General features: G+C 40.8%; 1 protein-coding gene across 2 annotated transcripts in view; it reads left to right on the forward strand.

The window, feature by feature from the left end:
• Positions 1-18390, forward strand: part of LOC117807470 (F-box/WD repeat-containing protein 7-like) — a 41164-nt gene extending 22774 nt beyond the window's left edge. For both annotated transcript variants that reach the window (XM_034676783.1, XM_034676784.1), the window contains 12 exons: positions 4637-4719; positions 4821-4956; positions 6952-7086; positions 7202-7325; positions 11044-11180; positions 11290-11403; positions 15095-15276; positions 15367-15592; positions 15758-15824; positions 15988-16131; positions 16503-16652; positions 16753-18390. In XM_034676783.1, coding sequence (XP_034532674.1) covers positions 4637-4719; positions 4821-4956; positions 6952-7086; positions 7202-7325; positions 11044-11180; positions 11290-11403; positions 15095-15276; positions 15367-15592; positions 15758-15824; positions 15988-16131; positions 16503-16652; positions 16753-16886 — 1632 coding nt within the window. In that variant the 3' untranslated portion in view covers positions 16887-18390. The remainder of the gene's footprint in view (positions 1-4636; positions 4720-4820; positions 4957-6951; positions 7087-7201; positions 7326-11043; positions 11181-11289; positions 11404-15094; positions 15277-15366; positions 15593-15757; positions 15825-15987; positions 16132-16502; positions 16653-16752) is intronic.
• Positions 18391-18677: the final 287 nt, after the last annotated feature.

The raw sequence follows: 18677 nt of genomic DNA on the forward strand, positions 1-18677 counted from the left end.
CAGCGGAATGTGTGTGTGTGTGTGTGTGTGTGTGTGTGTGTGTGTGTGTGTGTGTGTGTGTGTGCGTGCGTGCGTGTGTGTGTGTGTGCGGACCACTGCGGAACCAGGAGAGGAAGACTACTCGTGTTCTGTCCTTTCCCCATGTTCATCTCCTTCCCTTATGTTCATCTCCTTTCCTTATGTTCATCTCCTTCCCTCTCTCCTTCCCTCTCTCCTTCCCTCTCTCTGTCTGATTGGATTATTGATTATTGATCCCCCTCCTCTATCCCTCTGTAATCTCTGTATTTAACCCACCTGGTTTAAGGGTTTGCATCCTCATGAAATATCCTGGAAATTGCATTTAACCAATCAAATGGTGATAACTCAGAGAACAGATATCTATGAATGAAGTTAAAATGTCATCAAATCTAGCTAAAAGGGGGGAAATGTTGCGTACGAAACAGCATAAACTACAGAAAATGTTAAAAATGTATGCAAGCTAACCCTAAAAACCAGAGATATTAACAGTTTGAGCGTCTTTACAGTCACAACAAAAGTGAAACATAGTTATTACACCAAAAAGCTGCTTTGAATTGCATTGCTTAATGTCAAATGTAGCGCAAAAAGTAGTAAAATCAATCAATAATGGACAAAAACAAACAATTTAAAGTCATGTGACGCTTTCCTAGCATTATCACTACAAACTACAAGTCAAAAATCTTACAAATAGATGCTACCAAACAAGAATTATTCACTGTAGTGATATATGAAAGATGTCACTTCTCTAGAAAAGCACAATATGAATATGGAACGACTAAATGCTAATGTAATTAGCATTTTTGGGGTCAATGTGGCGTAAAACACAACAAAATAAGTGATAATGATCAAAAATCTGACAAATCTTTAGTTTCTAATGCTCTACAATCTTCAAACCTACAACACATAAGATTAAGACCCTAGAATTTGACTTTCTTTGTGTACTTGTGGTAAAAAAAAAACATTGTTAGATGTCACTTTTCTATAAAAGCACAATATAAATATGGAATGACTTATTGGCAGCTTAATGCTAGCTTAATTAGGGGTCAAGATGGTGTTAAAACACAATAAGATAAACAAAATTGCTCTAAAATCTTCAAGCCTACAAGCCAAAAGATTAAGACTATAGAAATGTACATTTTAGTGTGTATTATTAGTAAAAACTGAGTTTAAATATGTATTATACACAGTACAACTACATTTTTAGCATCAAATAGGATGTGTTGTATCACAAAATAAATAAGAAACACTAAAGATCTTGTAAATGTTAAGTTTATTGTTGTTATATCTACAAGACATAAGACTCAAACCTTTAAAATGAATGCTAGCTTGCTTTAAAATGGTAAAAACTTCAGTTAAAGATGGATATCAAACTATGGAACTACATTCTTTGCCCCCCAGAACAGCGTACAAGACAGCAGAAATGAATAAAAACAAGATTACTATTACAAAGATAGCACTTCTCAGTGTCTGCATAATACTGTAGCTTTTAACTGGTAGGATTCTTGGATGGTTAATGCCATAAAATGTGTCACTAGTGGTCAAAAATGTTGCATAAATCAGCTTTAATCTACGAAAATGGACGAAAATGACACAAAACTGAAATATGGAAATGTTCCTTTATGTAGCTAGCTTTAGAATTTAAGAAAGAAACCATTAAAATTAACATTTTTGGCATCTAGATAGTGCAGATAGAGGCTGTTATTGTGTGAAGGTCAGTGTAATATCTCAGCATGATGCTTAGTGATCATACATTCATCATCAGTCATTACAGACATGCTTCCGCTCTTAAAGGAACAAGGTCACACTTAATTCAAAAACACTTCAGTGGATTAGAATAGAGTTATCCAAGGATACATATGTGAACATTTATGCATATTTACAGGAAGTGCACATGTTTCTCTTCCCCCCGAAAAACACCAAAGACTTGAAGTTCTGGTTTTTAACAGCAAACACATTTGGATGTTTTTCACCCTCAAGTGAAGTTGTCCTCTCCGGCTTAATGAAATCCACACAGACGCGACATCTGCGATCAAAATCCAGCGACATCGGGGGGGAAAAAGTCTGAAAATGAAAAGCAGATTATGAGTTTAGGCCGGAGTTAAGAGCTGGAATCACGGCCGTATGTTGTTGATGTTTGGAGTCTGGATCTGTGCGGCAGAGCATCAGTGGGTTTAAATCGTGGCCTCAGTTTTGACCTGCAGGCCGACTTCTTCTTCTTCTTCTTCTTCTTCTTCTTCTTTTATAGCGCAGATTACAGAGATAACGCCGTGCTTTATGTAAAGATGCTGAAAGCAGGAAGAAGGACACATACATGCTGAGTGTGTATCTGCAGCCTGTTAGCGCGTGCTGCTCTATTTTTGACCATTGCTGCACCGGCGACATTCCTGCGATTTTCTGCATTCCTGCATTCATTCAGTGAAAGAGAGAGAGAGAGAGACAGAGAGGAAAGAGATGGAAGGCTGATTCAGACCTCCAGGCCGCTGTGTTTGTGTTACGCTCACAGTGTAGGTGTTGTCGGCGTCTCTGTAGTCGCACATCTCTTCATCTGTGTGGATCTTGCAACTACTGCTACAATACCTTTTCAAACAATCACCAACAACCATGTCCTACTTCCTCATACGCACTTAATCTTAGTCATCTGCTTTTGCTCCTCTATAAGATGCAGAACTCTTAAATCAGGCAATTAATAATGGATTTATTTAAGACATGGCTGCGTGTGAGCGGTTTAATGGTATGAAAATGAATTAGAATCAGTAAAAAAACTTCACTCTCCAAGCCTTTTTATCTACACAACTTAAAACTGATACAGTCCAACCATTGTAATCGACATTTCTGGTTCCCTGGAGTGAGGAAATACAGATTATTACATTAAAGCCACTTAAAGGTCATAATGTGCCCTTAGCCAATTATCAGTGACTCAGTTGAAGTCATTGTAGTGATGTTACAAAGACGCTACAACTTCTGTTTATTAATGCAAACTATAAAACAGCTGATTTTGTTCCTTATGTACGACAGAAATCAACCAGGACACAGTGGAGGAAGCTCAATATGTTTCCCTATTAGACTAACATTAGTAATAGTAGCTGGGTTTGATTAATGATGTTTAACTAGCTATTATTTATTTGATTATGATTTACAACCACCAAAACAGCTGCCTCAATCACTGTCCACCATTTTCACCAACTGGGAGATGCTGTTTGAATTTTTTATCATGACTTAAAAGTCCGGATTTGTTTTTTTGGGGGGTTTTTTAAGTTATATTTTTGTGGCATTAACGCCTTTAATGGACAGGACAGTTGGAGAGAGAAAGGAAATGTGGGGAGTAGAGAGTGGGGGAAGACCAGTGGCAGAGCCTCTGAAAACTGATTGGCGACCCTGAAATTCTTAAACATGATTGGCTGTTTGCCATGTCAGAGGCATTACTTATATTCAAATCAGCTGGACAGGAGTTTCTGTGGATTTGAATATTGTTTTTGTTGATGCGTTGACATTAAATAATCATCTTCATTTTGAGTCCTTAAAGAGTTCAGCAGATTTAAATGTTGACACTCTGTCGTGTTACATTTTTAATGCTAACGTTAGAAATCTACAAAAATGTTAATTTGTTAAATTATTTTATAAAAATAAGTTAAAGTAGATGTGATTAGTGAAGGTAACCCTCCTAGGTTTGGGGTAAGCCCCTAATGTTTTCCTGCCTGGCCAACCCTTCAACAGTCAGCGCCCCAGTTTGGCCCCCCAAGTCAAAACTGTGAAGACATGCAGGAAATGGTCGAGGCTGGAATCAACATGCGACCTCTGCGACGAGGGCTATAGCCTCTGAATGTGGGGCGCGCTTAGACTGCAAGGCCAACGGCGCCCCTAGATTTGTTTTGAAAGTAGCCATTAATAATCACAAAACACACGTATGTGAAAAAACAACAACAACATGGAGCGGTTTGAAGTGAGTTCAGATACTTTGAACCTGAGTCAACTCCAACAGCCTTCACACTTTCAGAAAGAAATAAACATGTTGACGTTTGAACCATAGACTGTATAAACAATGGACTTAGTATCCATGACATCACCCATCTGTTTCTGAAGAGCTGTTTTGAGGCCAGTCATCGGCGGGAGCCATATTGCTGCTGTCGAGCGAGTGTGAGGTAAAGAGGCGGGGCTTTGAGCCTCCTCGCCAACAGCTACAGTGTTCCTGCCTGTCAATCAAGTCAGCTGTGCCTCTCATTGGAAGACTCGTAATCTCAATATCTACGTACAGTGTGTTCCGATCAAGAAATGAGCTCTCCAGACTACACTCATTTTGAACCAGGCTGTAAACATGTTTATTTCTGCTGTAAAGATCGTCTTGTTTAAATTGGTGTGTATGTGGTTTCCGGTCCTTCCGGAGCCAGCCTCAAGTGGATCCTTGATGAACTGCAGTTTTTAGCACGTCCACAATGGACTCATATTTTGAGACAGGAGGTTGCCGCTTGGTTTTAACAGATGATACTTGTCTTGACTTTTTTACCTGCTGAGTTAAACGTCCAAAGATGTGAAGTCATGTGATTTCAACCTTCCTTCCTCTTGACACAGTGCAGAGTTTCGTTCTCTTATCGTTTCGTCTTCTTTGTTTTTAAACTTCCAGATGAAGAGGAAGCTGGATCATGGTCCAGACGGGCGGCCGTTCCCTTCGGGGAAGAAGCACTGCAAAGGAAACGGATACCTCAGGTAATAAGAAACACTTGTTAATATGACGAACCAACAAGGCAAGCTAACTTTGTGAAATTGAAATTTGGACTCACCAGTAACATCCCTGTCTCTTTCTACAGTCCCTCCAATCTGGTTCAATCCACGCCCACCACATTTGGAGACCTGCGGCTGGCCAATGGTCATTCAGCTCAACGGCGGCGTGTCACCTCAGGCCCACCCCCCTCTGGCTTGCAGGACTGGCTCCATACCTTCCAGGTGAGTCCACAGACTGTATTAAACATGGAGCCCAAAGATGGCCGTCGCTATTTTCTAAATCTGTCTAACTTAAAAAAGCAGCAGTGTTGGAGCTGAATGAATCTAACGTCCTCACCTGTCAGTCGAATGGAAGCCTCAAACATTACATCCCCAGCTAATTAGCTGACTTCCTCCAAAGCAGTGGAGCACATCAGCAGCTTGGGTTGAAGGTTACATTTGAAGACCTCAAACAGTCACAGTAGAGGAGAACAGATGATGTTTTCTAAAGTTAGCTCGAAACAAAGACCTCTGTTTTGATCTTTCTTGGACTTTGAGGAGTTTACACTCAAGCCAAACTTGTTATCTGAGATGATAAGATAAACATTTATCGATCGCCAGGGGGGGATTTCCATTATAGCAGCAGCACATGAGGAGGGGAGGATGGAAAAAAAAGACAGATAATTCCAAGAAGAAGGTTAAAAATAGAGCCTTTCAACTCATTATTACAAGACACTGATGTTGATCCTGATAGGTTAGGGAACAGCTCTGAGTGTAAATGTTGAGCATTTTGTTCCTAAATATGAACTTGAAGGCATTCATTTGACTTTTAGGTAGGGTTTTTCTTCAGGTGGAAACAAGTCTATGTTTGAAGTCTAACATATTAGCTTTATGGGCTACATAGCTACAAGGTTTTTACCACAGTGTCAACAGGCAGAGCGGGGAATATGCGGGACTACTTTTTCGTGGATTGATTTAGCATAACTTTGTGATCAGGTTGTCTCGAGCGTCACTTTTAATGTTAAGAATTAATCACTGTTGTTGTTTGGCTTTGATCAGTGAGAGGCATTCCATTCCATTTCTCTCTGATCTTCCTGTTCCATTCCATTATACTCTGCTTTGATCTTTCTGTTTTATTCCATTCTATTCTATTCCACTTTGATCTTTCTGTTCTATTCCATTCTATTCTATTCTTCTTTGATCTTTCTGTTCTATTCCATTCTACTCTACTCAGCTTTGATCTTTCCATTTTATTCCATTCCATTCTATTCCGCTTTGATCTTTCTGTTTTATTCCATTCTATTCTATTCCGCTTTGATCTTTCCATTTTATTCCATTCTATTCTATTCCACTTTGATCTTTCTGTTCTATTCCATTTTATTCTGTTCTTCTTCGATCTTTCTGTTCTATTCCATTCTACTCTACTCAGCTTTGATCTTTCCATTTTATTTCACTTCATTCTATTCCGCTTTGATCTTTCGGTTCTATTCCATTCCATACCGCTTTGATCCATTCTGAGCATTCCATTCTACTGTTTTTGGGAATGTGTGTGGCACTCCTTTCAACAATATTTGATCTGTCATGTGTGATCAGGTCCTTCCTGCTGTTGGTTTTTCTATTGAGTAATAATCACTGCTGTTATGAGGTTTCGACCAATCAGAATCAAGTATTTAACACTGCCGGGGAATTCATCAAAATAAAAAAACTTGCAAACACACACACTCACACACACACACACACACACACACACACACACACACATAAAAGAAAAACCACACTCCTGAGTTTCCTGGTGTGTTACACTTCAGTGAAATGTGTGTTTGAATATCTTCCACTTCCTGCACGTAAACACAGAGAGGAGTGTTGCCTCCCAGCTATCCTTATGTAACTAATAAAGACACACTCAAACACAAACACAGAAGGACACACACACACACACACACACACACACACACACACACACACACACACACACACACATATTTGAATGAAAAACCCAGCCCGGCTTTTTGTTGCTTGGGGAAGAAGTTAAAACAGTTTCAGGAACATGGAAACACTTACAGAAAAACAACATGTTCACACACACACACACACAAACACACACACTGAGAAATACACACAGCTAGGTATGAAACACACACACACTGAAAAACACCTAAAAATAATATTAAGAGAGAGAAGTTAGCCGAACATGCTACATGTCTGTGTTAAACGTTCTCCTCCTTCCTCCTCCTGCAGGCCTGGAGCGGCCCTGAGAGGCTATTGGCTCTGGACGAGTTGATTGACAGGTGTGAGACCAATCAGGTGAAGCACATGATGCAGGTGATCGAGCCACAGTTCCAGAGAGACTTCATATCGCTGCTGCCCAAAGAGGTACGCTCAACTCCCCTCTATCTTTATAATAAAGCAGTAACAAATCAGACACAGCGCCTGTGTGCATCATGAGAGGTGTTCTAATGTGTGTGTGTGTGTGTGTGTGTGTGTGTAGTTGGCGCTGTATGTGCTGACCTTCCTGGCTCCCAGAGACCTGCTGCAGGCCGCTCAGACCTGCAGGTACTGGAGGATCCTGGCTGAAGACAACCTGCTGTGGAGGGAAAAGTGCCGCGAGGAAGGTAAACAAACACACAACAGACACAACAACACACGCTCTCCTTTATTCCATTACTGAAAGTTTATATTGTCTTGTAAACAGAAACATTGCTTTATATATTGCACAATTATTTTCAATATCTATTCACCTGGAAGTTCTGAAATCGTGATTACAACATGCCGCCTCAATGAAATATCTGGCAGTGAAGAGAAAGCTGTTAAAGTCTTTATTAGAACAAAATATCAGAAAACTAATAAAATAAAATAATATTGATGGTTTTTGTTTTTGAAGTAAATAGAAAACTGGGGACTCAATGGTGTTTGTAAAAATTATAATAATTATAATAATAATATATTTTTTTATTTTGAAAACCCTTATTGATTTGGCATTTTCTTTTATTTATTCATTTATTTATTTAAGTAAATAGAATACTGGGGACTCATTTGTTTGGTAGTTTCTTTTTAATATTTTTTAAATTTTGAAAATCTTTTTTTGTTTACAAAGTAATGTTAAAAAAACTAGTATATTTTAAAGGAACTAAAACAAAACTGTGGTGAATATGTAGTCCATGAACAGTGTGGATTAATAATGATAAGTTACGTTTTTTTAACAATGAAGCTGGGACTTTTATCCTTTTTTATATATTTATTTTTATATTAAACAAGATTTACTCTTAAATTCTGGCAGCAAGTTTAAAGTATCTTCAGATATTTAATATTGCAGTTACTTCTAGTGATACGCCAAATATTGTAGTATATGTCTCTATATTTGTTCATGCTTTTCATGCTCAGGAGTTTGTTTATTATTATTTTATTTTTATTTTTTTAATACAATTTAATCTGATTTCATTCTATTTAATTTTATTCAATTAAATTCAATCGAATATAAAAGTATTTAATTTAACCTCATTAACTATTATTTATTTTTTATTTTAACTGAGTCATTCTTTTATACTTCGTTGTCATTTATTTATTTATTTTTAATTTAATCTTATTTTATTTTATTGTATTCAATTTAATTAAATCTAATCTGAACGTATTTAATTTAATCTAATTTAATTAATATTTATTTTAATTTGTACTGATTCATTCAATTATATTTCTTTCAGTCATTTATTTATTTATTTTTGCTCTTCTTCATCTTGTTACCATTCTATGGTGTAATGTGATTTAACCAAATTAATTCTTATTGGAAAGTATTTAACATAATTGCTTAATAAAAAGATACTTGAGGACAAAACGCCGTTATTAAGTCAGAGATTGAAAGTAGAAACGCTGGTTATAAATAAAAATATTAAAGAAATAATCCGTCCTGACGTTTCCCTCGGGCTCCAGAAACAAAAGTAGTCCTCTAATGAGTGTTAAAAATATATAAAAGGCTTCGTCATCAGTGCACCGAATCATCCCAGGACTTTAAATATGTGACGTGTGTTCTTTGTGAGCTGTTGAAAAGGTTGAATCCCTCTGTGTGCGATCAATACAGCTTATTTGATTGTATCTGGTCTTGTTCTAAGAGTCGTCTGTGAGGGTTTTTATCCTCCTCCTCACTCTCATTCTGCACATTCTGATGACTCCTCTCTGAAAACCTTGAAATGATGGAGGCATGTTGTACTTCCTGCTGTGGTTGTGAGATGTAATTATGTATTACCTGAGTGGGGGCTCTGCAGGTGTGTGTGTTTTTATCCTCCGGCTCTCTTCGGGAGGAAAATGAAAAACAGAAAACAGATCGGGTCTTTAGCTCTCTGGACGTGTAGTCGTCTCTAACCTGAGTGTTACATGCAAACACAGCCACACAGTCACTCACTCACTCACTCACTCCTCCTTCATTCAGCGCAATGCAGTGCCTCTCTCTCTCTGTGTGCGTGCGTGCGTGTGTGTGTGTGTGTGTCTCTCTCCGGGCGCTCTGCCAGTCAGCCAGGATTCACTGCCAGCACTCAGCAGTCATACCAATGAGCCTACCTCGTGTTAGTGCCACGCTGCAGCCATACTAATGGAGCCAGCGCTGACTGCAGCCCACCAGCTTCATAAATAAAGCTAATCTGTGTTTGTGCTACACCTGTGTCAAACCAGGGGGAGCAGTGTTAGCGTTAGCCGACACTCAGTGAGAATATTAATGCAACAACAACTAATTAGCCTTTCATGCTAATACATCTCAATGTGAACTCCTAGCAGTAAAATCACAACAGACATTAATAAAACTTAAGAATATGATGATAAATTTAAGCTACCATATATTAAGCTAAATCCACAGTCATATGGAACTACTTTAGCTAATTTAAGCTAATTTAGTATGCTAATACCACCAACAGGTTAAGCTTATATGCTCTGTAGACATTTTTAGCTGCTGTTTTATATGCTAACATTTGCTTCATTGGTTTGATTTGAAACCAAGCTAACTGGTATGATACCTGTGTAAGCTAACATTTTATGATATCATACATTTTTTTTACAGAAAATTCTATAAATGATGCTAACACCTCCAACAACAATTAACAGCATCAATGTTTTCACAGCTTTGTAGTTGCTGTGGTAAATGCTAACACAGCTTACATAGCAATTAGCTTGAGCTCGAGTGAAAATTAAGCTACTGTTAGCAAGCACATACGCCAGCAATTGCAATGTTGTTTTAAATCACAGACTCAGATTCTGGAGTTAATAGCTTGAGCCTGAGCTGTTGGTAGTGTTAGCATAATGACATCTGTGAAAGCCGCTAAGGTTAGCTCACAAAGCTATCATTACTGCACATTTATGATTGAAACCAATGTAGCTGATATTTGCGTATACCACAGTACGTAAGTAGAGTAGGTGCTAGAGTAAGTGTGACATATGTTAGCTTGTCAGACTTTTAAAACTGCTGAGTCACGTTAGCTTAAACAAGCGCCTAATTTACCAACCAATGTCTCAGTTTACTGTGATACTATTAGCACATAGTGAATGCAGTGGCTAAAGTTAGCTTAACTGCTGACTTATGTCAGCTTTAACTTTAGCTTGTCAGATTTTAAAACTGCTGATTCATGTTAGCTTTAATTAGCGCCAAATTTACCAACCAATGTCTCTGTTTTGTGTCATGCTGTTAGCACATTGTTAATGCAGCTGCTAGAGTTAGCTAATCAAATTAATGTTACCTTTAGCTAGCCCCTAATTTACCAACCAATGTCTCGGTTTTAGCGTCATACTGTTAGCACATTACAAATACAAAGTTAGCTTAACTGCTGATTTATGTTGGCTTTAACTTTAGCTTGTCAGACTTTTAAAACTGCTGAGTCACGTTAGCTTTAATTAACGCCAAATTTACCAACCAATGTCTCAGTTTTACTGTCATACTGTTAGCACATTGTTAATTAAGTGGCTAAAGTTAGCTTATGACATTAATGAAACTGCTGAGTCACATTAGCTTTAATTAACGCCAAATTTACCAACCAATGTCTCAGTTTTGTGTCATGCTGTTAGCAAATTGCAAATGAAGCTGCTAAAATTAGCATATCACATTAATGAAACTGCTGAGTCACGTTAGCTTTAAGCCATTAACCTTCAGCTAACACCGCATAAAGACTCAGTTCACTGATGTTAGCTAACAGGCATTATTAATAATGTATTGCACAAAAAAAGATTGACGTTTTAGAACATGCAAGCTGACGTGTACAAATAAAAACTTTAATCCTTATTTAAATATTAAACTTAGGGCTATTTCTTCTCTGTGGATCAAGTCACTCATGCACCGACTCTCTTCCTTCTCTCCAGGTGTCTCAGACTGTGCATCATCACGGCGCAGGAAGTGTGTGCGGCCCGGCCCGATGGTCAGTCCGTGGAAATCCGCCTACATCCGACAGCACCGGATAGAGTTCAACTGGAGGAAGGGCGACAAACGGGAGCCGATGGTACGCAGTCACAGCCTCACGTCACGCTCCGATGCAGCCGACCGGTCTGTGTTTGATGTGTAAACATGGACTTAGTGTCATTACAACGACTCTGTTTCTCTCTCTGCAGGTGCTGAAAGGCCACGACGACCACGTGATCACCTGTCTCCAGTTCAGCGGCGACCTGATTGTCAGCGGATCAGACGACAACACACTCAAAGTGTGGTCGGCCATTACTGGAAAGGTAGGACACACGCGTGTGTGTTGATAATCAGGAAGTTGAACAGTATAATTATCAGTTAGTCACCTGCTCTGACTCCAGGCTGTGGTTACTTCATAATTTAGAGTATGACAGAACAGAAAGTTATGTGGGTCAGCTTGGTCTTAACAGGAACTATAGAGCTCATGTGGCTGAATAGAGAAAGAAAGCAGTAAAAAGAAGAGGATTAGCGGTCGGTGGACCAGTTGTGTTAGTCAGGGTGTGTCACAAAGCCTGAGGCGGCTCAGTTTGAGTCCACAATGTATATTTGTGTTAAAGGTGAGAAGACTTTAAGTTAAAGACTGTCTCTTTAAGGGTTAAAAACAGACATGACTCTGTAGTGGAAGTCACTGCATTAAAAACAGACATGACTCTGTAGTGGAAGTCACTGCATTAAAAACAGACATGACTCTGTAGTGGAAGTCACTGCATTAAAAACAGACATGACTCTGTAGTGGAAGTCACTGCATTAAAAACAGACACGACTCTGTAGTGGAAGTCACTGCATTAAAAACAGACACGACTCTGTAGTGGAAGTCACTGCATTAAAAACAGACATGACTCTGCAGTGGAAGTCACTGCATTAAAAACAGACATGACTCTGTAGTGGAAGTCACTGCATTAAAGACAGACATGACTCTGTAGTGGAAGTCACTGCATTAAAAACAGACATGACTCTGTAGTGGAAGTCACTGCATTAAACACAGACATGACTCTGTAGTGGAAGTCACTGCATTAAACACAGACATGACTCTGTAGTGGAAGTCACTGCATTAAACACAGACATGACTCTGTAGTGGAAGTCACTGCATTAAAAACAGACATGACTCTGTAGTGGAAGTCACTGCATTAAAAACAGACATGACTCTGTAGTGGAAGTCACTGCATTAAAAACAGACATGACTCTGTAGTGGAAGTCACTGCATTAAAAACAGATATGACTCTGTAGTGGAAGTCACTGCATTAAAAACAGACATGACTCTGTAGTGGAAGTCACTGCATTAAACACAGACATGACTCTGTAGTGGAAGTCACTGCATTAAAAACAGACATGACTCTGTCGTGGAAGTCACTGCATTAAAAACAGACATGACTCTGTAGTGGAAGTCACTGCATTAAAAACAGACATGACTCTGTAGTGGAAGTCACTGCATTAAACAGACATGATGACTCTGTAGTGGAAGTCACTGCATTAAAAACAGACATGATGACTGTAGTGGAAGTCACTGCATTAAAAACAGACATGACTCTGTAGTGGAAGTCACTGCATTAAAAACAGACATGACTCTGTAGTGGAAGTCACTGCATTAAAAACAGACATGACTCTGTAGTGGAAGTCACTGCATTAAAAACAGACATGATGACTCTGTAGTGGAAGTCACTGCATTAAAAACAGACATGACTCTGTAGTGGAAGTCACTGCATTAAAAACAGACATGACTCTGTAGTGGAAGTCACTGCATTAAAAACAGACATGATGACTCTGTAGTGGAAGTCACTGCATTAAAAACAGACATGATGACTCTGTAGTGGAAGTCACTGCATTAAACACAGACATGATGACTCTGTAGTGGAAGTCACTGCATTAAAAACAGACATGACTCTGTAGTGGAAGTCACTGCATTAAAAACAGACATGATGACTCTGTAGTGGAAGTCACTGCATTAAACACAGACATGATGACTCTGTAGTGGAAGTCACTGCATGAACATCTCTCTGTCCTCTCAGTTTAGTTGGAAGTGTTCGTGGTCGTTCTTTCAGTGAAGGATCTGAGTAATTGTTCCTCTGTACACTCACGACTCAGCGTCTCTATCTGGTTTCGGTTGAACATTCTTTAACTGACACACCTGCTCCCTCTCTTTCGCCTGGACCTGCCCTTTAGCGCGCGCGCGTGTGTGTGTGTGTATGAATGTGGATTAGTGTGTACATGAGCTCCCCGCAGAAAGAAAAACACACACACCCACATGTGTCGCCTGCGGGGAAAGACGAGGCGTGTTGTTTCCGCTCCGGTCCCGTCTTGGAGGCCGTTAAATTAGAATTATCTTTTACGAGCAGACGACAGTTTGACTTTCATCAACCAGCTGCTGATAATCAGAGGTTAGCTAGTGAGAAACAGCTTCACCGAGCTGCAGAGTCTACCTGCGTGTGCCTCTGCCGCAGCAGCCATCAGGGCTGGAGTATTCCCTCTGTTACTGAGGCAACCACCACTACAGCACCTTCAAGGTGAAACTGCATATTTCAGATCTGAGTGTGTGTGTGTGTGTGTGTGTCCTTCAAGGGGAGCTGTGAAAGAGGAACAAATATTGACTCACATACTTTCATAACGTACACACAGGTTGATAAAGATGGAGGACGCATTTCAACTCGAGCTTTATACGACTGGATGTTTTCAATAAGAGGAAATCAGACACTTTTAAGATCCCAAAGAGGGCAGCTCAGTCTCTGTGACTCTAAATGGGACCATCATTTACTTAAGGTGCATTTCCACCGAGTGTTCCAGCCCCCAGAACTACTTTACCCTGAACTAAAAGGTTCCTGTGCCCCCATTGTTGTCTGCGTTTTGACCGCGGGCTGAAGTCCCGGGTAGATTGTGTAAATCAGGCCAGTGACGTATGGAGAAAAAAATAGTAAATGCACTACACCACCAGACCAGTAGAGGGCAGTAACACAAAGAGGAATGCCATTCATCACAGATGACACCATTGAAGCAGACGGACAGGCAGGTATCATTATGAGCAACACAACAGTTAGCCTGTTAGCATGAAGAGACTCAGCTGGTCTGATTTAGATGGTGCTATATTTCATCACAGATGGATTCACTGAATCAACACGTGAGAGGAGATAAGCGCGAGTAGCAAAGACGTTTCAACACGGCTTTAAAATCCTTTTGTACTCAAAAAGCCGTGGCAGAGATCGGCCGGTGTTTTGGTTTAAACAGCGACCCTGTTAACTGGAGACTCTCAGCCGGATGCATCCCTCATAAACGTCTTTAGACGATCATTAAATATCTGATGAGGATATTTTGAAATCTTAATAAAAACTAAACTAGTTTGCATTCCCAGGAACTCCCTCTGTGTTTCAACAGCTGTGTAAACTCCACAAACACTGACACGTTCAGCTGAAGGCCTCCAGTTTACAGGGTCACTTTTAAAACCGGAACACCGGGAGGAGAGACGCATCCACGGTGGGCTGAGAGAAGACTACTGTTACAAGCTGCTAAATCAAGAGAATCACAGCTTCTTCTTTTGAAAAGTACACACACATACAAAAAAGATAGAACAAATAAAAACTAATGAAAGAAAGAGAAATCAAGAGAATCACAGATGTGTGTGATGTTATTGTGGATGGAGGGCGGAATAAAAACACTGTGGTTAATCTACCAATCAGACACGTTCAGCATTGCAGGCCCCGCCCCCTGAAAGTCCCGGGACCTTAGAAAAGTACTACCCCCCTAGCAGGGGCTTTTTAGGGGGGAGATTATCTACCCCTGAACTAAATTTAGACCCTGGGTCCACTGGTCCAAACGCACGTAGTTCAGGGGTAAAGTTCCTCCTGCAGGTTTATCCATTCTATGTGTTTCGACCTAATCCAAGCTTACCTTTGTGTAATAAATAGGCGTACTAGCTCTTTAAATAGCGATCACGTTTCATCATTTGTCGTCTTTTTCTCCCCCTAGTGTCTGCGGACGTTGACGGGTCACACCGGTGGCGTGTGGTGCAGCCAGATGGCGTCTGCCACGGTGATCAGTGGCTCCACCGACCGGACGCTGCGTGTGTGGGACGCAGAGAGCGGCGAGTGCGTCCACACTTTGTACGGACACACATCCACCGTGCGCTGCATGCACCTCAACGGCAACCGGTAAGTCACGCCTCATTAATAATTAGCTGTAGCCTCCTGATTGGCCGATCCAGCAGTGACGTCATACCCCTCTTTTTTTCTCTCTTTCAGGGTGGTGTCAGGCTCTCGGGACACGACGCTGCGTGTGTGGGATGTAACGACAGGCCGCTGCGAGCACGTGCTGACGGGTCACGTGGCGGCGGTGCGCTGCGTTCAGTACGACGGGCGCCGCGTGGTGTCGGGCGGATACGACTACATGGTGAAGGTGTGGGACCCCGAGACGGAGGTGTGCCTGCACACGCTGCAGGGACACACGAACAGAGTGTACTCACTGCAGGTACGTAACCGACCAATCAGAGCTCTGTGGGCGGGGCTTAACGAGGAAGACTGTTAGTTCAGATTTGTGTGTTTGTTAAGTTGTATTTACAGTCTTCTGCCTCAAGAGGGAGCTGTTTGACGTCAATAAACGTGCTCAGTTTCATAACATCTTGTTTCTTTACAGTTTGATGGGGCGTTCGTGGTGAGCGGCTCGTTGGACACTTCAATCCGGGTCTGGGACGCCGAGACAGGTAGAGACCAATCACATAAATACATCGTGTCTTATCCAGCTAGCTTAAAATGTTCCGTTTCTAGCTGTGTTATAAAATGAACCGCTATGAGTTGTGATGAAATCGTACACTAAGAATAAAGCAGGTTATTAAAGTGACCTCTAACCTGGTCTGTCTTCTCCAGGTGGTTGCGTCCACACTCTGACAGGCCACCAATCACTGACCAGCGGCATGGAGCTGCGTGACAACATCCTGGTCTCTGGGAACGCCGACTCCACGGTCCGAGTGTGGGACGTCCGGACGGGACAGTGCATTCACACGCTGCAAGGTGCGCATACTGACCCGTCATTATCTTCAATTCATTTACGATCTTTAAAGATTTTGTGAGGAAGTGTTGGTGTGAGTTGGATTTGGCGCCCCCTGTGGACAAAGTAAGAACTGTTATATGTTGTTCTCAACAACAGTAGCGTTTAAAAGTATATGTTCGTTAGTATATGTTAATTTAAGTGTCATTTTTTTACCTGTAGGGACAAGTGTTGTTTCAGTCATTCAGTCAAGTACCACAGGTCGCCTGAAGGGGGCGTCCTTCATCTTTAAACCTTTGATTCGCAAAAAAAATGACGTAGAAACTTCCAATTCTTCAAAAAGAGTTAAAACATGAGCAAGACCAGAAGTGTTGACCTTATGTGTTCTCCTCAGGTCCCAACAAGCACCAGTCTGCGGTGACTTGCCTTCAGTTCTGCAGAGGCCTGGTTCTGTCCAGCTCTGATGACGGGACGGTCAAACTCTGGGACCTGAAGACCGGAGCCTGGCTTAGAGACGTGGTGGCCCTGCAGAGCCGAGGATCAGGTCAGGACACGAACAACAACTTCTTTCCATCCCTGTAAACTCCCCTAATCCCTGAGTCCTAATCAATCACACGCCTTCCTTTCTTTCTTTGTCCTATCAGGTGGTGTCGTTTGGCGAATCGGAGCGTCCGACACTCGGCTAGTGTGCGCCGCCGGCAGCAGGAACGGGACCGAGGAGACCAAACTGCTGGTTCTAGACTTCGACTTGGAGGACGGGAAGATTGAGAGCGAGTGAAAAGCAGGGAAAAATAATAAAGGGGGGCGTTTTTTTAAAAGAAGGACCCTTTTGGACCAAAGTCGGTTATAGTCCCCGAACCGTCACATAGACAGGAATGAATGTTTAACACGTCCTGGTTGGCTGGACGACGAACAGACACCGTGAGAGGACAGCTGGACGGACTGATGGACAAAGATCCACTACGACATGGAAACCAGGTCTGGATGATTAAAAAAAAAACAGGTGGACTTGAACGTTTTGTGTCTGGTCCCTGAATCGCCACAAAAACAAGAATGAATGTCACACACATCCTGATTGGTTTGAGACTAAAAGGACGCTCTGAAAGGATTAAAGGACGAACAACTTTAACACAGACACCAGAGAGGAGGATGGAAAAAAACTATAAAGACAACAAAGAAAAGCTAAATCAAGATGGCCGCCATAATCCACCTGGAAGCTAGTCCAGAAATGGCTCCTTAAATGAATGTTTTTGACTCTCAGATGGACACAAACGTGGATGTTGATGGTTTCTGCATCATCAAGAGAATGTTGGATAAACGTACGGATGGATTGAAGTTGCCGAAAAAGAGCAAAGTAACTGAAACGGGGAATCCAACCAAAAGGCGACGACGTGGGCATTGACCTATTCTGCTGCTGCTGAACCAATGAGGAAGTCAATGCCGCTGTTTGAACAAACCAATCAAAACATACCAAATCTTGAAGGCGGGGAACAGTTGAGCAACTTTTGGAGGCAACAAAGTCAGGTGACGTCAACAGCATCTCGTGTTCAGTCAGTATTGTTTTCACACCAGAGCTCTTTTTTTGTCTTTTCTTCAAAGTTGCTGCTGAAGTTGCTCAATTTCGTTGCCTCTACCTGTGCTTAGTGTGTTCCAGCTGAGCAGTACTGTAACATATGTAGAGTTTGGAGTTGTTGAAATGTGGAAACTGGTTCATCTTTGGGAAACAGGAAGTCCAGCAGAAACTGAGTTATATAACCCAGAGCTTCACACCTCCAAGAGTCACACCAGTCTCCCTCTCATGGGTTCACAGGAGGGTTTAGAGTCACCTCTACGAAAACCTTACAACTTTATTACACACAAAATCACCGACAGACTCACTTTGCATGATTTACGGCGCTCGTAATGAGAATCTTCCAGCTGCCTATTTTCCTGCCAAAAGTGAAATTAAAAGCTGGAAACATGTCGATCAGTTTTGATGGCTGCTTGGCTCAGACGGTCGGGGACAGTTTGGCTCGTCACAGTTTGATTCATGACGACAAGGACGGCTGAGTTCAAACAACAGTCTTTCAACACAAACCTGCTTTCCATTCTTTAGTTTTACTTTAGTGTAATTTTAAAAGTACCTTTAATGAAGAAACTTATGTCTCAAATGTACTTTTTTAACATTTTCTGCTTCAATTTCAATTATATTTCTCTGACTTCAAATCACAAAAACATCAACAGAAAGACTTCAAATGAAAGAAATGCCACTTAAATAAATGAAGTCATTTTTGTCTTTCAAATGATTCATCTTAAAATGTTAAACTTTAAGATAACACTACTTTTTTTCACTCAATAACTTCCTTATTTTTTAAATCAGATTCTTGGGTCCAAAAAATGTTCAAAACATAATCAACAATATTTTTTGACTGTTGAATCACTCAAAATGTCATAAAGCACTGGTTGTGATCTATTTAAGGTTTTGAAATGTTAAATCCAGTTATATTTTTAGTCATAATCTGACTTAAGCTCACAGAAAGACTTCAAATGTTAGAAGAAATGCCACTTAGAAAAAAATGAAGTGAATCTA

This window comes from Notolabrus celidotus, chromosome 23 (assembly GCF_009762535.1).
Source record: "Notolabrus celidotus isolate fNotCel1 chromosome 23, fNotCel1.pri, whole genome shotgun sequence".
Lineage (NCBI taxonomy): Eukaryota > Metazoa > Chordata > Actinopteri > Labriformes > Labridae > Notolabrus > Notolabrus celidotus.